Source organism: Seriola lalandi, unplaced genomic scaffold (assembly GCF_002814215.2).
Source record: "Seriola lalandi dorsalis isolate HSWRI2012SDOR001 ecotype SW California unplaced genomic scaffold, Sedor1 jcf7180002054855, whole genome shotgun sequence".
NCBI lineage: Eukaryota > Metazoa > Chordata > Actinopteri > Carangiformes > Carangidae > Seriola > Seriola lalandi.
The window spans coordinates 1,149,497-1,171,056 of record NW_019525408.1 but is presented as its reverse complement, the minus strand read 5'-3'; the positions used below and the strand labels follow the sequence as shown (position 1 = coordinate 1,171,056).

At 42.0% G+C, this 21,560-nt stretch overlaps 1 protein-coding gene across 1 annotated transcript in view; it reads right to left on the bottom strand.

The window, feature by feature from the left end:
- Window positions 1–8,563, bottom strand: part of LOC111670508 (A-type potassium channel modulatory protein DPP6-like) — a 60,648-nt gene extending 52,085 nt beyond the window's left edge. Inside the window, exon 1 of the mRNA XM_087179570.1 lies at window positions 7,738–8,563. Coding sequence (XP_087035696.1) covers window positions 7,738–7,929 — 192 coding nt within the window. The 5' untranslated portion in view covers window positions 7,930–8,563. The remainder of the gene's footprint in view (window positions 1–7,737) is intronic.
- Window positions 8,564–21,560: the final 12,997 nt, after the last annotated feature.

The window sequence follows — 21,560 nt, the reverse complement described above, 5'->3', positions numbered from 1 at the left end:
GGCAGGGTCGATAAGAGAATCTGCCCGTGTGACACAACAGATTACTGCTGCCTGGTCTCAGCCCAGAAAAAGGCTGTGAGAGGACTCGGGAGAGATGGTAGCTCCACTCTGTTGCTCTAATTCCAGCTGACAGAAATGTCGTAGCAAAAGTTTCCGTCACTTGCTTTAAAGATCTGTCTTCATTATTGATGATTTATTTTCGATTCATTTTCTTCTTTGATTAGAGGAACTAACATCTGTAAGCGTGAAGTGTTGCTGCACAGTAACAGAAGATGAGAGTTTTGGTTTTAGCACATAGAAGTGTAAAGGGGAGGATCCAGTGCCTTGCTCAAAGACACATCAACGAAGGACACTGCGGCTGCTGGCAGCTGAAATGCACCCTGTCGTTTCACTACATTACCTCTGCAACCAATATGATAATTTGATCTTTCCCCCCACTCTTGAATGAAATGTTGCAATTAAGCAACGCCACTGATGATTCTTTTCTTTATCTTTCCTGGTCAGAAAAAGGTCTTCACAGGTCAGAGCAATCCCTCAATGTGGCAGACGTTGCTAGGTGACCGTGTAACCTTTCCAATCCTAATGAGAGGTGACATTATCTTCCTCTTCTTCGACGTGGGTGAGACATTTTTAGCTGTGCCAGTTGGTTGGTTTCAAATTCAAGTTGCTTTCCTACACAGAAGCTGTGTTAATAGTACTGATGCACAGTCTTTCAATAATATGGTATGCTCACACCAACTAAAGCCTGAGTTCACCTATGTGTACTTTACAGTGTAGAGGTGGTGCAATGACTAGAACACCACAGTCTCTAGTGGCAAAACAGACACAGTACATGGGGAATAAAAGGTTTTCCTGCATCTTTGGTATTTAAAACATCAATGAAATGCCACTGAATAAAAACTCTGTAGCTTTAACAAATAGGGGACAGAGAACTAAACCAATGCTTGATTTACCATACATGCTCTTTCCTCCTCTCTTAAAAAGGAGCTGCACTGCTGATAATCAACCACGCAACTACTAAAGCTAATTCTCAAAAGGAAAACACTGAGAACATCGCCTGAAGTTATAAATAAGAAAAAAAAAACACAGATACAAACACCAGGAGAAAAGGAAAAGGGAACAAGCTGGGTTAAAAGACAGTTATATTTAGCTGCACACTCATAAAGTTGTTTAAAAGCAGAAGAAATCTTTAAGATCCACAGTGAAGTTACATCTGTGGAGTGTTGTTGTTGAGCTAGTGAGGATGTGACTGCCATCCTGAAGCAGAAGATCAAAAACAAAGGCTGACAAAAGGGGTGGATTTTTTTTTCTTCTTTTGGCTGCATGAATATTTAATTGGCTAAATTTCGACCACAATGATTACAGTTGCTGTTAAAATGAAAATATATCTGTGAGAAGGAATAAAAGTGCAAATGGAGGCTTAATGACAGCTGATGTCTTTGAATCTTCAGAGCAAATAAAGCTACCACAAGAGACTGAAGCTCGGCATCAGCCATTCAGCAGGATCCGCGTCTCATCATGAGGTAATAAAGACTCTCTGTATTTAAGCACTGACTAATACCACTGTCAGCTTGTGTAATAATACAGTAAATCACCAAGAGGAAGAGGGACAGTCTCGAAGCAAGGCAGCAGAGGCGGAGCGGCCTGCTGATGTGCTGTTGACAGGTCTGTGGAGGTGCATGGGTGGGGGGGGGCTGGGGTAGGGCAGTGTGGCGAGAGGGATGATCGATGGTGTGTCAACAGAGGGTTGAGGTGCTGGGCGGGGGATGGATGACCTGTTGAGAAACCCTTTGGGAACAGAGGAGAAGAAAAAACCCCCCAAAAAAACAGGTCGATAGTGAATAAGTCTGTCAACAGCAACCTCAGAAACAGGAGTGGAAGCTTATATTCATCAGGAGCCAGAGGGGAACAACTGTTATTCAGACTGAAAGGGGGAAATAAACACGTCATGCTCGTTACGGTGGACGTAGTGTGCTGCGTGACACAGCTGACTGAGGACGCCCAGTGTGCAGTGTGAGACCTGCGTCATCTCCAGATGGCAGTCAGAGCCACCAGCAAGCAGCAGCAGCAGCAGCAGTGTGTGTGTGTGTGTGTGTGTGTGTGTGTGTGTGTGTGTGTGTGTGTTCCCAGAGCTTACAGCCTTACCCTCTCCACCTTTGCAACCATGGCAACACTGAGCAAGAGGTCCTGCTGAAGATGCTGTGCTGTCCTGAGGGGAGGAGCTGCACTGGGTGACAGCAGAATTGCCGTGTGGGGCCTTTGCTATATATTACTTTGAATAGTCAGTGACCTTAAACTGAGCTGTATTTTTTCTTTAATTGTCTTTAATCGTCATTTGTTTCAACTTATTTTATGTTTAATGTTATCCAGTTTATCTTCTATCCACCTGTAAATAGGTTTTAATACTTGTTTTTTAATTTGTGTGGAGCATCATTTGCATCTTGCATTTCAGACCAAATGATCAATGAGGTTTTGAGATCAGCTTTATGATCCAGGTCCTTCAACCTGCTGCAGTCTATATGTTTTTATTAACAATGAATCTGACGACTATATGTTATGAGAAAGGGTTAGCTCATAGTAACGAACCCACAGAGAATTATCACTTGACTCTACAGCTCCTCTTAGCTCTATAAAGCGGTTCACCGTCTTTCAGCTGATTGCTTAGGTTTTATGGCCTGCAACTTTACTGTTATGGTTCAGTCTCGCAGCTCTCGTCATGCAACCTGCCCAGAACCATTAGCATACACACAGTTAGCAACTTGCTGGTGAAAACAGTGGGGTATATCAAATAGCTAAAGAACCAGATATTTCCCTCAGGAGTCGGTGAAGACTAAAACAGAGCTAAAAGGAGAGTGAATATTAGACTCATGTGCATCATATGAACACAAATACAACTCAAAATAAATTGTGATGTTCTACTCTGTACCTGCTGGATGTGTAAATATGCATCTGTTCGGGGCGTCGTGTAGCGTAGTGGTCTAAGCAGGCGCCCCATGTGTAGAGGCTACAGTCCTCGCTGCAGTTGGCCCCGGTTCGAATCCCGCATCGGACGGCCTTTCGCTGCATGTCATTCCCCCTCTCTGCCTCCCTGTTTCCTGTCTCTCTCCACTATACTATCAAATAAAGGCATAAAAAAGCCCAAAAAATATGCATCTGTTCGCTAACAACATCAACATATCAATGTAAAGTGATGGTATGCTAATGTCGTGTTCGCAGCTTAGTTTCACTGCTGTGTGTGTTTTTGTAACTAAAGAGGTTTGTTTTGAACACAGATCATGTCAAATTTACCATCCACTGTATATACTATGTTCTACAACTGTGTCAGTATAATAAGTTGTTACAAGAGTAACTGCCAGATGAAACAACAGGTAAAATGTGACCACAAGACCTTTACGTTACGACTACCTTGAACTGCTACGCCTGTGGTTTGAAACTTACTAGGGACATTTGTTGTACGTCACTGCCCATCTGTCTTTCCCCTCATTTCCTGTGATCGCTCAACTGCTAACCAAGCCACAAAAAACAGAAACAGTATCTTAAAATGCACATTCTGGCTTTTGGCCCCGCCTGTGTTATAAGAGGAGGGTAATCTCGGGGCAAATAGTCATTTTGATGATGATTGCAGCAGGTAATAAAATCAGTAGCCGCCTTCAGTAAGCAGTCATCACCTGAAGCACACAATTAGTGTGGCCACAGAGATAATGAGAGCAGCCTATATCATCTCGCTGCTCTCTTTCTTTTATCTGGCTGTTCTTGTTGAGATCCATCTGGCTGATTTATACAAGCACCGGACCTTACAGACAAAGGCTGGAGCACAGAGCTAAACTAAGACTTGGGAACCGAGCCAAACTGTCTAACTCAGATCTGGAGTATCTCTAAGTAGAAGGCACAGTTAAGTGCGTATGAGCACAGACAGTGCGTGTGTGTATGTGTGTGTCAGCCCTGGGCAGAAGTATAACCAATGTGAATTAAATTTTACACTGAAGTCACGCAGTCTGGGTGATTTATGATTTACTTCTTTTGAACTCCAATTCCCCGAGATCCAAACCAGGATAACAAAATTATGCAGACAGGGAATTTACCTTTGATGAAGTACAGTTTTACCAACATGAAACTTAAGTTAATTAAACGATGACAACCATGCTGGTATAATAATGCTTTAAAGGCTGGAAATGCATCGTAAAAATGCAATGGTTACACTACAAAAACAATCCAGTAATCTCTAAAAAGAAATCATAGAGCTCATAGCTCTTTGTGTTCGTCCCCAGAGATGAAGCTTGTGTAACCTCACTGTTTCAAAACCACTTCTTTGCCACTGGCATCCTCAGGGAGAATATCGCACTCTCTCTATGTTACAAGGACACTGGTGTATAGGGTTTGGAAATTTTTATGCAGGAGCAGCCATTCAACAGTAAAATTACAACACTTTTCCATCGCACTTTTAATCAAATCTGTGGCCTAGGAGCAGAAAAAAAAGACTACTACATTAAAGAGCAGCATGCATGTTTCAGATTAAGGGAGCCCAGTGGGAAATGAGCTTATCTGTACTGTCTGGTGCTTATAGTTACATATGAATTCACAGTTGCCCTCACATGCATCATAATAAGCAAGCAGCAGCTGTTAGTTACATTGATTAAAAATGTTATGTTTGCTTCTAATATATACTAAATGTCTGTGATGATAAATGACATAAAAACCAATATAACAGAATCAAATATAAACGTATCTACTGATATGAGTCAGTAGCTGAAATCAGTGATTAAAAGTAAAGAAGGTGTTAAAAGCTTTGAGATGTAGCTTGAGGGAGGAATCTGTGATCTGCCTTAATTAGCTATAATCAGTAAAATGTTAAACTCATTAAAAAAAAACTGACAAGTTCATAAATCCCATAACTCAAAAAATACAGTCTCCCTTAGCAGATGTTTGTTTAGATCACCAAATCCTAAAAATATAACTCCACAATGGAGGATAATGAGGAATTTTACTTTGACATGAGGGAAGTTTGACTGAAAAGCAGTAATGGATTTTTTTTAATCATTATTTTCTGTATTGTTCTCTTCCGTTGGAAATATCAGACAAAGACTATTTTTGCCGGATGGTTAAAATGAATGACAGACATTGCCTCTTTTGAATCTCTCATTGTATAAGGAATAATAATTTTATAGGGAATTAATTGAAATACGGAAGGAAGGAGGTAATATTCCTGCTGCTTTACTGTAAATAGTGCTGCTCCATTTCTTGTACTTATATCACATTACATTTCTTTTTTTTATGTTTATTGGTCTGTATTCATTTATTGATACTAGCTGCTTTGTACACAGATTTGATCTTTTATGATTTACTGTAAGATGTTGTCTGGTGTTGCATCACAGTCTGTTGGAAAAGTTGCTAAAAAAAAATTACAAAAAGATTGAATCAAACTATTTCAGTGGCAAGTTGGCAGATATTCACGAGCGAGCGTTGAGCTGCAATGTTCAAAGAAAAACTGCATGAATCAATACGTGTCACTCGACAGACAATGTGTTGACTATGACTCCCGCAGACGCATGTGTCATCTTTCATTACTCCAACATTTAAACACAAAGAGAAGTGTTTACATTTTCCCTGCTGTGATCCGTCTACACGGGAAAGGTCAATACAGGAGGGATCATGAAGGTGTCGCTGGGTGCCATTCTGAAGGTAAAATCTCACCGTAATTCACATTTACATGAAACAGCAATGAATTTAGAAAATCCAGGATTCTATTTGCAGTAAAGTGCGGAGAGGAGGAGAAAGGACTACTGCTGATATCTCCCTCTGTGACTCAAACCCTACCACACAATACTGATGCTTACACACAGAGCACAGCAACAATTAATCAATCCTACAACACACTCACCTCTCCCACAAACAAAGATGCAGTGCCTGCATTTTGTGAGCTCAGAAAAATGCCGCAGTAAACAAATTAAACAGTTGTTTATAAAAACTGTTTTACAAAAGCATTCTTTCTATTTTTTTCCCCAGTTTTGAGCAAAACGCTGCCTCGAACAGCTCAACCTGCACCTGGAACTGCGGGATTATAGAAACATACTGAAGGACTGTGCAGCTAAACATCTGGATAAATGAAAATAAGCACATGACATTTCCAAGTCATTTTTTTTACCCTTCACCTCTGCAAAATAAAAGGAAACAACAATAGCTCATTCAAACTTTTACTGGAGGAGGGAGGGGTTGGAAATAGCACTCCTTGAAATGGACTGGCCCTTCTCCTGAGGCAAAAGGCAATTTCATGCTTCAGCACGACTCAGGGGGACATCGGGACGAAAGGTGACCTCAAGGTTAACAGTGAAAAGCTAACAAATATGTTGGAAATCCGGCAGCAGCTGGTCACACTCTAAAAATGCAATCCCAAGGTTTAACTGTCATGATTTCAAAATCTTTCCTCATAACATAAGAAGCTTGATGTTGGGAGGGTTAGGGTTGTTGTTGACAGCAGTGTCAGCGCTCAGGCTGATGCCAACCTTATCACTTGATTTTCAATGTGGCAGATATCAATAATTCAGAGGATGATCGCACTGTTGGCAGCCATTTGAAGATGAAAGGCCAGTGAAGTGTACTGGTGTTTGCTGGAGGTTTGAACTGGTGTCATCTGCAACAAGCAACACACGTGTTAACAAGTCACTTCCCCAGGCCCGGGTGGAGGCACAGAGAGGATACAAGTGTTCAGGCAATAAGAATATAAATCTGCTGCTGGCTGATCTAAAGTATTCAATTTCAAGCATAAATTACATTTGTGCCTCATGCAGAATGAGAAAAATTACAACAGCAATGATGTACAGAAGTAATCCGGACAAAAGACGAACACAATCCAGCAGGGCCAAGTGGAAACGCCCAGTCTGCTGATTGTTGCTTGATTCTAACACCAAAAAAAGAAAAAAGACACCAGACCCCCAGAAATAACAAGACAAAGGCTTCTGGAGTTGGTGTTTGGTCTTGAGGATGTTAGCACTCATCCAAGAGGCCTAATCTGCCACACAGGCTTCTTCCCCCCCGTTTCAACAACGTTTTTGATTTTTTCTGGCTCCGGTACAGTCGCGGCCACGATAGTGACCAGCATCAAACCCAAATCAATGCTACACAAGATCACTTTTCGAACCTCTGAGTGATTTTACCACAGTGTGTGTGTGTGTGTGTGTGTGTGTGTGTGTGTGTGTGTGACCAAAACACCCTGCTCTTTGCAATTTCAGCACCACAGACAGCGCCAGAGCGAAAGCAACAGTCTCCCTGCAGACAGACACACAAAAACTCCAGAGAATCACGTCAGGCGGTGATGAGCTTCACATCATCAGCTCTGAAAAAAATCTGATGATATTTACCAGTTTTGGTTTCATGTTGGACAAAACGCACAGACAGCGACCACGCCAGGCCCCTCTTTTTTTTGTATATAGACACATTGTCAGAAAAAAAACCCCCAAAAAAGCAAAACAGTGAAATGGAACCAAACACAACATCAATTCAAGCAAACATGCAGCTGCCACAGAATAAAAATCAGCCTTTTAAAACTTTCTTGGACACCCTGTAAAACCCTGATTGACCCCTGATTGACTATAATGGCCTGTGCACGTGCATGTTTGTCTGAGAGTGTGTGGAGTACCTTTCAAAGGGAATTATCTAAACTATACATCTGGAGATTTTTCATGGGGGTTGGGTGGGTGGGTGGAGGGTGTTATGTTGGCAAGTAAAGCATAAGTGTCTTACATCCTCATCCTCCCGCAAGCATTTTTTGCGGTACTGGACGTGGGGTCTGCCATCGACGAGTTGCTGAGTGGTCTTCGCTGCGTTTTCCTCGTCTGCAACCTGTCCACCGAGGAGATGGCTGGCCTCAGGTGGGTGCGGGAAGGAATTGGTCGTATTGATCTTCCCAGTGAATCTCTGATACAGCGAAGCCATAATATAGGTCCAGTCCAGGTAAAACAACTTACAGCATGTCAGAGCCACAAATGGATCTCGCCTGTTTCGTTTTTTTTTTTTTTTTTTTTTTTGTCAGATCTATTGGTTTTCTGTGCGCTTCGAGCAGAACCGATGGCAGGCAGCCAGTTTTCACCTCCGGGATGGAGCAAAAAAAAAAAAAAAAAAAAAAAAAAAGATAAGATACTTAGTAAATAAACCTCTATAGATAGTGGATGAGACACAGCCTGAAGTGATAGACCGATATAACGCTGAATCCTTCTCGCCGATGTCCTTTTAGCTTTGTCCAGGCGCGCAGCAGACTGGTGGGCTGTAGGTGTCAATAGTTGCTCTCTTCTGTATTCACAACACGTTGTCTGCCCTCTTCAGTTTCCTGATGCCGCCTCACAGCGAGATAGCAGGCGGATGCGCCGAGTTTCCGATCAAGATATTCGATTCCCCCACCAGACTCCCTCCCGCAGTGATTGTCCACAAAACAAAAGAGCGAGAGATAATGTGTCCACACTTTCGGCTCTGCGTGTTGTTTTGTTTTTTTTGTTGTTTTTAAAAAAAAAAAATCCTCCTCGAGCACAGAGAGTGTGGAAGACGCAGGGAGCCCGGTGGTGTACTCTCCGCAGACGCGCGCTGCATGAGAAGTGACCAGCACTGAGAGCAGCTTTACTGTAGCGCTTACTGTCATGCAGCACCTCTCTCTGTGCCTGTGTGTGCGTGCGTGTGTGTGTGTGTGTGTGTGTGTGTGTGTGTGTGTGTGCGTGTGCGTGCCGCTTTACGCACAAACATGAGCCATCGCTGCGAGGCTTTCACCTGGATTTACCTTCATCTAGAACCTCTGGACTGACAAATCGCACTCGTTTATGATTTGATGAACGGGGTCATACATTTTTCTCCCAAATGGTTGCACACGGTCCCAGGACGGATCTCGAGTGCCTCTCCGTGGCGCACTGCATTAGGGCAGGCTGACCACACACCACCTCCAGAGGAAGTCTGCTCCGCTTGTAAAACAACAAATATTCTTATGTTTTTGCTCTTGTTGCTCAAAAAAAAAAAAAAAAATCCAGCTCCCACAAATCGAGCGGATGGTGTGAAGCTTAAGTGAAGATCAATAATTCTATAGATTGTTCCCATTTTTCTAAAACATCCAGAAATTGCACTGTCAAATATTTTTCTCCTACAACAGGATTAAAGAAAAGGGAATTTATTGTGTTTATTCCAACTGACATAACACCCCCCCCACCCTCAGCATTTTCAAGTCTCAATACTTTTCTTTAAATCCCATTTTAGAGAAATAATCCAAACCATCACAGTGTCTGTTCCTCCCCTTAATTTATGCAGTTTCCCTCCTTCTATCATACATTATCAGTCAGTTCACACTCAAAAGTGGTATTCAGCTCATACACTACCCACTGCAAGTGATTTCAAGCTTGAAATGCTCATAGAGGCCACAGCAACGCTGCTCTCTTGTAAATGCAGAATATTGGTTTATATGTGGTGGTGGTGGGGGGGGTCTTGAGTCAAAGTGCCATCCCTGTCATGAATGCCACAGGCGAACACCCCTCAGCCTCCCACCGTGACAGCTCAAACTATCACTCCGAGCTGTATTTCTGGGAAATAGGTCATCTTCACAGGGGTAGTACAACTTCAAAGCAGTACTAAAGCACAGCTCAATACAGCCCCCCATTTGGTGAAATCAAGTTTCGTAAAGGTTTGCAGAGTAAGTGTAATTAAGGCACACTGACTACAACAGTGGAAATGGAAATATTCTGTATTCAACTCTGAACAAAGAGTAAGTTTCAATTAAATTTTCTTCCAAATGGTGAGTCATCTCAAACTCTGAAAGAGCCGCCGGAGGCTCATTGATTCATGGCCTGAATTATGAATGTAACCTTTATAATAGGATATGTATTTGGAATACAGAGTATCGATTTCAAAGGTTTGGTCATTTATTCAAAAACAAGGACATAGGACATCACCGCCTTTGCCTAATTAAAGTTAATCCCCATCCTTCTCTTGCTTTTCGTTTTAAAATCAATTTTCCTTTGACTGTGAGTACGATTCATAAATTAATTCAATCACAACTTGGTTTGATGCTATTGCGTGCGCGTTAATTGGAGTTTCAGCAGAGATTTATGTTGGGGAGCTGAACATCTGGGCTTCCAGCGGCCTCCTCTTCCACAGTGGCTCACTTCGGTCCCTGTCATCATTTGTTTCCCTAGTTCATAAATGCCTTTCCTGGGTCTGCGCACCCGTGGGGAAATAGGTCCGAGTCACTTGACATCCATCTCAGCCTCTCTGATAGATGTTTTCTAATCTCCCTCACCTTGTTGGGGAGCTATTGTGAACTGCCTGGCTGCTTTAACACTCCCCCCAGGACCATGCCGGGGAGCCTGGGCTCAGCTTGACTCCCCATATCGCTTCCAAGCAGATACAGCAGCTGACTGGAGCTATGCCTTTCCCCCGCTCTCGCAAACATCATTGCAGTCAAGCCCTGCATTATAGGTGGTACAAATTTGGAGCGGCGTGTAATAACAGCCATAATGGTGATGATAGTTGGAGCATACATAATACCTCTGCGGGTAGCTGATGGAGCTGCTGGAGCCAGTACAAGTTAAAACTTACTTCAGCTGTGATATGGGACATGACAGCTGAATTTTAATCCGACTGACATGATGGCCATTAGGCTCTGCTATGCAATGAAATCCCGCGGGTGAGTTTACTTTTGATTTCCGTGAGGGGTTTATGCACAAAAGTTACTGGAAAATTTACAACCTGAAAATGCACGGTTGTTATTTTTATTATACAAGGACCAGAGGGAAGCCATTTACTTTTCCCTCGTTGCGGAAATGAAATAATGCCAAAATACTAGTGATCACGTGCTCCATGGAGAGCTGGAGTACTCTGAGGCAGCCTGCAGGTAAAATCCCACCTCTGCGTAAAAAATACAGCAACTTTATACCAGTTTTGTTCACAGAAAAGACTCAACTGGAACCAAAAAAGTTGTCATCCAACATGGAAAAGAAAGTGGTATTGTAACAAATAAAGCTTTTTGTAATGTTTTCTGCTTGAACAGTTACTATCACACCTTGTGAAAACTGTATATTCAATCCATTTATAGTATTTTCTTCTTTAAGAATATGTGAAACTGAGGCATGATTGGGGTGAATAGCTTGTGGTGCAGTTCAGTGTCACACCACAGCTGCACTTGTGCATGATTCATAATATCATATATATTGTAATTCAATTTAAATGCACACATTAATGCATTTGCATTAACTGAAATGTCATTGCAAGCCAACTTGTTTCCATCAGCATGCTACACACCACAACAAAATTAATTGGATGGAAGAGTAAACAGATCAATCAATGTGTAGTGGGAGCGTAGTAATATCTAATTTCCTCCAAACATCACTCAGCTGAACAAGGTAATGACTGCGCCTCTCTACATACATGTAACAGAATGGATTTAGTTACAGCCCACCATAATCGCATTTTTGCACAATTTTCCATTTGGTATTAGCCGGACATTAATGATTTCCCTTGATGCTGAGCATAGCCAACCATGGCAACAAGTTTCTTTATCATCCTGCTGCCTGTGTCGGATTACATGCTCGGCTTTACTGCGGACGTGAAACATGTATAATATCTTAAGGCTGTCCTCAAGTCATCCATTACTGAGCTGTAAGTATTTTGCTCTCATATTGAATAACAATAATCACAAGTCCATTTAAAATTAATCTTGTGCGTTGAATTTGTCTAATTATCAGAACTAGTCTTCAAGCAGGAATTACACATCATCATAATACTTCTATATCAGAGGTTTTCAAAGTGTGATGCGCGCCTACTCAAGGGGGAAGAGACGTGAGACAAAGATACTGCATGAGGTGAAAGAAACAGATGCATGCTATGTTCTAAAAACAAAGGGATTTTAGTTATCTTAGTTTGTCCCATTGATTTGTCTCACTTACAAACATGATCAACCCCAGCAGCAGTCGCTGTGACGCACATAATTCATGGAGGCAGTTAGGCTACTTTACATCCAGTTGTGCTCGTCTGCCGCACTTAGCGTCCAAAATCTCACTTCTCCTCCAAGGCATAACTCAGTCAAATCTGAACACTCAGACATGATTTCAGATGTGGTGTCATCTCCGATGTCCACTGAGCGAAGAAATGATAGAAAAAAGATGCTCTACTACAGAACTTGCCTGAGAATCCTGAGAAATATTTAGTTGATAGTTGTATGTACATCCCGGGGAAAGTGCTACAAGCTAATCCAGTTGAACGGTGCCAATTCACCTAAGTGCAAAAATACATGTAGGCTAAAAAATGTGGCTGAAATTGTGACCCACATCTGACTAACTGGTGATATTATACTGTAGACTACTTCCTGTTTACATCCGCCTAAAATTATAACTTTAGATAGATAGATAGATAAGATAGATAGATAGATAGATAGATAGATAGATAGATAGATAGATAGATATCTGTATTTTTATGAAAACCCTTCCATAAATTCACATAAATGTTAATAAAATAAAACGGTATGCTTTCCATGACTGAAACTAGTTGAGCATGTTTCCTATTGGAACTGGCATATTATCTTCTACAGAAAATGAGTGCTGAATCTTCCAGTAAATTACAGATGAAGGGAAGCCATGTAGTGAGCAGTAATTGAAATGGCAGCAGATAAGTCACTGAGGAAATGGAGTTTAATGTCAGCTGATGTGGTAGAATAGACTGTGGCTACGTTTGAGGGGAGCAGCAGAATACAATTGTGGATTGTGGTTGCAGCAGATGACGAGGAAGAGGAGGAAGAGGAAGAAGGAAGGAGGGAGAGAGGCAGTGGAGACGCCAAACAAAAAAAAATGTACTGTCGCATGTGTGTTTCCGTGTGGAAATGGAAAGTGCGTGGGGCAAAAAAAGAGCTGAGAAGAGGATGTGATGAATGAAATAAAAGCTTATCACATGAAAAGTAATTTAAACCACTCTGCCTCTCCTGCTGTTTTTTTTTTTTTTTCCAGTGATTGCTTGCATGGTTTTTCTGTTGCCTCAAAATGTACTGTAACATCCCCTTAGCCATTAATATTCCTTACGGCTCTACATTCATCACTCACATGCATTCTTGTGATCTCAAGTGCAGATTTGACCCTCTCGGGCACGGAGAAATTATTACCTTGCACATGTAAGTGTTTCTCTGCTGGAGATGGATTTAGCCATTCCTTTATCTAATAACAACAAGAAATAAAAATAAAAAGATTGTGTCTGGTTTTACATTTTATATCACTTTAATACCTTGAGAACAACAAAAGTTATCCTAAACTTCTATTCAATTCAATTCATCAATCGCCCCTCACAGTCCATTTGCATGTAAGCATGAGAACAGCATAAAGTCAGCATTTAGTCAAAGCTGAGCAATTAGCCGACTTCAAAGCCATTAAATGGATTTTCACATGAACAAAGAGTGAACAAAGTGTTTAAATTCAGAACATGCCAGCGAGGAACACAAATCATTCATTTAAAAAAAACATCCAAATCTCTCACACAACAATGCATATGTACTTCTATCCAACTTTCCCCCACGATGGCCAGTTCTCACTGAAGTCATTAGATGGCAACACATCACAAAGAATTACAATGAGGCACTAAGCATTCTCCACAGCATATGTTACCAACCATTCATTGGAAGTCAGCGCTTGAAAGAAAATTAAACGGGCGAGGCGTTTGTCCATCAAGATCCTCAGAGGGGACATCAGGACCTGCCGCTCCCTTCCTGCCTGTCCAGCTGCTATCAGAAACAGCCAGCAGCCTTTTCTGTCAGGAGCAGGAGATTCACCCATAAACACAGACATCCCCCTACAGCGTGCCGTGCATGCTAAAAAGGGCCCCTTACCCTTCTGGAAGGAGTGCTGGTGTCTATCTTCAGCTGGGTGGCTATGAGTACAGACATGTTGAAAAGTGCCACTTGCCTTTCCCCCCCTTCGCTGTGCTCACACCTTTGTGCCGTGAAGTTGGGGCTGCTGGAGGTGTCTGAGAAGTTCTCCCCCCACCCTCCCCCTCTTCTCCCTCCTCCTCTCCTCTCCCTCCCTCCCTCCCCTTACAGCTAAGGGAGAGGATGAACTGGGGGTCCAGGAGCCCGACCAGAACGCCTCCCTCTCTCTTCTCCAGGGTGAATCAATCACACAGACACTGGCATCGCCTCCACGGGGGGCAACTGGGTGGGATGGGAGTGCGGGAGTGTGTGTGTGTGTGTGTTGGGTGTGGGGGGGGGCATCTCCTCCGCTCAGGCTGCTCCAACCGCTCCTTATCCCTCCCTCCCTGGCTCGCTCACTTACTCCTTCTCTCACACACACGTAAACTCTCTCAATAAGACTTTTCTCAGCAAAGGTGAAGAGTCCAATAGTGTAAGTAAATTAGACACGCGTGCGCACATACACACACACGCATACACACATACTGTATATATAAACAACAAATACAAAATGCTACTCGGCACATCAGTACCAATACTGCCTGTTAGGCATTTTTTCCTTCAGTATGTGTGTTTGTGTGTGTGTGTGTGTGTGTGTGTGTGTGTGTGGGTGGGTGCGTGTGTTTTCCCAATCTGAGTGTGTACACATATTACAGAGAAATGGATCAATTCAAGTCGACTTTGCAGCTGGGTTGTGATTAAGCACAAGTAATATTTATGCTGCCTGTCCTCCACATCATAAAATATAACCCCCCTGCTACACACACGCACGCCCATCAAGCCATGCTAACAGGACAGAAGCCTGGCACGGGCAACAGTGCTGCTTTATTTATGTATAGTTTGTGCCTTGTGTATTGAACCCCGGGCTGAAACTGAGTAACCAGTTTGTTTAACCAACCCACAGCATGGAGTCATGAGAAAGAGAAATGAAATGGCCTTTTTTTTTTTTTTTTCATAAAACTAGGAGTAGTGATATTTTTCCTCCGGTAATCTCATCTGCTCAACTGGATACAACACAAGCCGGAGGAAAGAAGCACCGCACCTTGAGAAGACCTGCACAGACAGCACGAACAGCAAAACATTCATAACTCATTCATTAAAAATGGTTCGCGGAGAGCTCCAAGAGCAGTGAATCACAAGCCGAGCCACAGTCAATCCTCGGTCAGTTATGGACTCAGGGGCTGAATCATGGCTTGTATTGATGCTGCTGTCCAGCTTTTGGCTTGTGTGTGAAATCAAGATGCTCAGGCAGTGCGAGCATGGAAGACATATGTGGTGCAAGGTCATCAAGGCGCTATCATATTGCAGAACAGCGCCTCACATTTTACACTTCACCGATATGGAAGTTGGGATTTAATTTAACATTCATGAGCAAAATGTGCACTATTTCAATATGACCTTGCCAATTATTCATGGGGAAAGTGAATAAAGTAAAGTTAGGATGCCTATTATTTCATGGACAGCGGTATGTTTTATACCCTGTGGAAGGAACTGGTTTGAGGTTTCACAGTGCTTCATAAATACTTATATTTAAAGTCAGCTGAATTTCTTTTCAACTGTGACTCATGGACCCGTTTAAAGTAAGTCTTTCCCCCCTGCAGCTGCAGCAGTTTATTACTAATGGCTGCCAGGCTTCAGCTCATATTTTACATGTTTGATTTGCACGCAGACAACAAACCCATGGTGACAGCAAGAGTTGATAAAGAGCTACACTTTGTTAAAAGGCAGACAGTAAAGTCGCAGAACATGAGATGATAAAAAATAAAAAATCTAATTAATAAATACAAGAACAAAAGAGGACAGCTGCATATACAGGGTTTTACTGTGTTAATCGGGCCAACATGTGAAGCCATACTCTACAGTGGGGTTAGAGATAAGTATATTTCATATTTGCATGCACACCACAGGAGATAAGGTTTCATCTGAGAGAATAATTGCTTTGGCGACTGTACCAGGGAATAATAAAGTCTTTTGAGTTAATGCAATACATGCTGGTTGTAGTTATAGCCACTGCTGTTAACAAGCCGATTTTGTGCCATGACATTTCCCCAGGGTCCGTTAAACAGGCCCCTGATTGGTCATCTTCCACATTCATTTTTGTCACATTAACAGCCATGACATACACTCCTGTGATCATGGACATTGCTGGCTCACAGTAAGTCACGATAATTGCAATTAGTGTAAAAGGTCAGCGCTGTTATTGCTGTAGAGCAAAGAGGTGATGCAGTGTTTTATCATACTGACAGAAGATTAACAATGCGCGGCTAGAATTTCCTTACTTATTTACTTTCCTGTAGAGCACCGTTTACATCCATTTACTAATATCCTCCATTTGTCACCTCCTGCTGATTTGGCAGAACGTGAGCCGCCATTAAAGCATTTCAAGGGCTGTTGTCAAAACAAAATCATTAATTAAGTCTATGATCGATGGCACAGACAAAGTGAGGGAGACGTATTGGTTAATACCACAACTTAAATATCCCAATGATTGTGTGCATTTTGTTCTTTCCAAATCAGACACATCAGCATTTTCAAGGTAAACGCCTAAAGCATATATGGTTCTCTAGATCCAAAGAGAAAGCTGGATTTATTATTCAATACGGTGGGGATAATTAAAGCATCAGTTCAGGTTCTGGCTTATCTAAGAGCGCCTGCCTAACCAGTGTCTCTACCTGCTGAATTAAATTGATCAATCATAAACTGATCAATAAATAAGGCTGTTAAATCCCAGACAACTCTATGTGGTTTGCAAAGGGCAAATAATCCCAGATAGTGTGTTTCCTATTGCTTTTTTTCTGTGAGACGCACATTGCAGGAAAGATTAGGCTTGACAACCTCATAAAACAGAGGTCTAAACCCAAATGGACACATTCACAGGATTTATGTGACGATGTGCATGAGAGTATATGTGAAGACGTGCATTAGTATTTCTTTGTGTGTGCTTCTGTGCAGTTTGAGCGTGTAATCTAAACACAGTTCACAACCTTGTCCCATGATGGCATCAAACCTTTATGTCCTCAGCCCACCCCAGCTCTGATCTTGACCTTCAGCCAGATGACACTACCTGTCCCCGGCAAAGTGACTCAAAGGGCCCCAACATTCCTCCTCCAGCACCCCTCCCTGTGGATCCCATAGATGCATACCGCTGTACTTGGTATGCTTCTCAGAACAGCTCCTCTTTGAGCTCAGGGAAGGGCAGTGGTGCAAGGATATGAATAGAGAACACAACGCTGTTTGTCAGAATAGGAATGAGTCCAGGAATACGTGCATATCGGGCGACTATGTGTCTTTATCAGCGAGATGCAAGCGGGGTTTACAACAGACAGAGCTCTATCAGGTCATCTGTTACAGGTGACAGGTACAGATGAACCCTGCACCCCAGGGAGCAATGCAAGAGCATGATTGGGCCCAGGATGAAGAGCTTTAGGTGCTCAAGGGTGGCCAGGAGCTGCAAAACCTGTGCAGCTTTCATAAACATGGTTCTCATCTACAGCAAACCTTCCCCGGAGAGCCAAACCTCAGCACAGCAGTTAGCGGTGACAAACGACTGCTGTTGAATGGTGTTGTCCCTGGCTGCCGGGCGTCTCCGGTTGTTTCTCTGTCTCCGAATTTCATTTCGTTGAACAATGTGCTATTGTTCGCCACTGCATTATCACTCTCAATACGGTCATTGGATAAAATAAACAGATGGTATCAAAATGTGAACGGAGTATCATGCGTGTGTGCAGATCAGGAAAATGAAAGTCATTTTGTAACAGCTAATAGTGGCTGTGGGCAGCAATACAAACATTTTAAGCAGGCGATTCAAAGTGCAATGGTTCAGTGCAGAAATACAGAGGGCTCACTAGATGAATACAGAATGCTTTTGAAAGGCATTTCATCCGTACATATTCCTGCTGCATACAAATTGTTACCGTGAAAGTTTGCCTATGTGATTCTACTCCGGGGAACCTTAACATTCAGCTCCTGCTCAAGGTACCACTAAATCCTTGACACACACTCTCATGCAGCTCCGATACAGATTCACTCCAAACTAACCTGATCAAACAGATTCAAGCTATCATCATGTTCTCCACCAAAAAAAAACAAAAAAAAACTAAACTTAAATACTTAATAAACGCAATACAACATGACCGTACAAATAAATCTATAAAACATTTTACAAACTCTTGTGTGCCTCAACATTTGAAACAGTACGGCAACCTGAATGTTTTTTTTTGCAGAGACTGAAACATTGCCATTCGTATCTTGGAAACAGAGAGCACTGTCAGCTGACTGACTGACTGCCGCTCAGTCTCTCAGTAAATGCAAATGATGGAAGTCTAGACTCTGGAGAAAGGTACTGGCCTCGAAAACATCAGGCATCAGGCAACACCAGAAGCAGCCAGCACAACAGATGAAACAAGACACCGTGAGGCAAAATATGAAGCGTATTTTCAGCTCGATGGCAGCTGAAGTACAAATGAATGGCAATGATTCAATCAAGGCCAGGTCTCAATATGATTAAATGATGCTGCGTAACCTTTCGATCTGATTTTAATGCATTTCAAATTGTGGCTCTAAGATGCACTTTGAAATCTGGTTGTTAATCGGATTCTGTGGCATTACAACAGCAGTGTGTGTGTGTGTGATGTCCTAAAACACTACAAGATACTAGAATCTGCTGATGCAAAAGGTTCATGTGACAGCCTAGTTTCCACAAAGCATTTTTGGCTATTTTGGATTTGTGTATCCTCTTGGGTAACGTTTCATCATGGAAGATGCCAGGGACATAATCGCCACAGAAAACATCAAAAACACTTGACTGCAACTTAAAAACTGACAACAAACACTGCAAAAAGCTTAAAGTGACGATGTTATAAATAACTTAATTTAAAATCCAAAGGAGACAATTCGGGACATTCAAATGGTTCAAAATTAAGCCATAGAAATATTTTGCATATTAGCACATGTTGCATGATAAAAGCCACTAATCACAATATTATAGTAAGAACAATTTACTTTTGTGTTCTGCTAAGGTCAATTCCCACCAACCGCAACATCGTATCTCTTATATAAATTGCAAAAACTTTTAACTTACTGAAAGGGTACGATTAAAAGTGATGTAATAACATAAAAGAATTGATGGGATTAAAAGCTTGAAACTAAGTGACTGATGACCTGAGATTTTGACACAGCAGGTTTTTTTCGTGGTTGTGACTATAATGCTGATGATTGCTGCAATTACTCAATACATCTCTCAATGAAAAAAAAACTAAGGGGAGAAAAAAAGGGGAGCAAGAAGAAAAGAAGAAGAAGAAAACTATGATTCAGTGCTCTCTCATTCTAAGGGCAGGATCATAACAACCACATCAGATGTAATGAGTTTTAGTGAAGACACGTCTGCATTTCCTTCAAATTTGTTCTGCCCCCAGAAAAGGGGAGGAAGCTCGGATATCCACAGCCTGGCTTAATGATTTCTTTTCTATGCAAATTGACCACAGATTATGATAGAATTTAATAGGCTGTGCCTGGGAGTCCATAAAGAGTCAAAAATTTGGTCACAGAAACTTAAGACTTCATGACTTTAGGGTGCAAGCTTTTATAATACTCATCCATACAGTATACGGTGTCAGCGGAAATGTGTCACATACAGCGGGAGGGCTTCTCTTTTCAGTGGTGAAAATTTGTTTGAAAGGAACTGACTAGAGGCTTGTAAAGCCTGTAAAGCAATAAGAAAAAAAATCTGTCAAGATGCCGACAAATTGGAAAAGCTTGGCAAGGAAATCTGATCTTGAGTGAATATGTGACTTTGTGCTTCCAGCAGAGGGCAAACTAACTCCAGCATGAGTTGACCTGAACACATCGAATATCAGTCAGTCAAGGAGTCAGTCTAATCTATGGCAATCCAGCAGCCCTGACAAATGAGTCAATGCTCACAAAAAGCAGACTGAACACTGAATTACACACTATTATAACACAGTATGCAGAAATTACATTATATTACAATTACATTACATTAATACACTGACTCATTGTATGTGGACTGATATACATCAGTGACGTCTTAGAAAAATTAGTCTAAAGCTTAAAAGACTATATATCTTCAAACAAAATGATGTCTGGTTTGTGGCGCTTTAAGTCTGACTCACCTTTTAGAAACATCTAAAAATAGCCTGTGATTAGAAAACATTTTTTGGGATGACATGCCCCCTAGAGGCAGACAGATTTGTCACAATCTAAATATTTCACAGCTCCTCCACAGAGTCACACATGGGGAGAAACTGATTCACGCCTCAACATATTTTTGTCCCTTACTGAAGCCACAATCGATACACCCCCCCACCCCCTGTGTAATTCAAGTTAACTTTGGATCCTTTCTGTGAGTGTTGCTCAGAAATGGCATTATGGGAATGCTATTGCTGGGGTATTACTGAGCAGACTAGATAAAAAAGATGTCCCCCCCCTGTGTGTTGGGCTTCTGATGTTTTCTTTGTGGGAACATAAAAAAGGACCAATCTCTTCAGCTAAACAAAGTAGGCAGCACACAATCTGGCAGATGTACAAAGCAAATCAGAGCTGTAAGGGAATAGAAAATGATAGGCAGACTCTAATCAGGACAACCTAATTTTGTTTGCACATGGAGAAGCTGTGAACAGTCACTCCATTTAGGCCATGAACTTTACAAACAAGTATCTCATCAAATCTTTTTTTTTTCCAGTTGAGTCTAAAAGCAAGTGTGAAAGTACCAGGGAAACTACCAGCCTTGATACCAGCAGATGGGTTTGTTTTACAATACTGACATGTACTGTTCAAACGTCCTTAAAAACAAATTTTACAAATGATCCTGTACACTGGAAATAAATTTGTGTCACGTATGATACTGAAATGACACTTAAAACTAACATGAGACAGTTTTATTTCCTCATGTGGACTACATGAGGAAATAAAACTGTCTCCTTGCGCATCAAACTAGCACTCCAACAACGCTGTGCCATCTTGTGCATTTTAAGCCTGGTGACAAAAAAAAAAGAAATGCCGGCTACATTTGAACAAGAAGTGCAAAGAGTAGGTTTAAAATACATCTTATTTTACCTTTTCTCCCTTGGCGGATCCCCTACGGTAGTTTCCTGCACCTGCAGATGAGTTCATGGTCCCATACAGCAATAGTCTGCAATACAAGAATATTCACCTGAAGCCGCCCGAACAAGCAACTTTGATCTCTCTCCCTCTCTCTCTCTCTCTCACACACACACACACACACACACACACACTCATGCAAGTAAGAACGGGCGCGCGCACATACACATACGCGTGCGCGCACACACACTGCCAATAACCAGGAGTATATCTGCGTATTTTTTTTTCTCGCAACCTGCAAGTTGAATAGCCTCACGTGTAGATAATCGCTCACTGAAGATTGCATGCAGTTGAGCTCCAGCTATTCCAGCCAGATTAAACGCCACCCACCTGTGGTAATGCTATTCAAAAAGAGTTGTCCGGTGTGTAATCAAAGCGCTATAGGCGCAGCCTCTCTCCAGAGACAGTCTACTGTATACCGGCTGTACACTGTGCTCCGCTGTGTCTGCCTGCAGCAGTCAGCTGGGTTTAGCAGAAAGTTTCTGCGCGATGACAAGTCACTGCGATTTCAACTCAGCAACTGAAGTTTCCT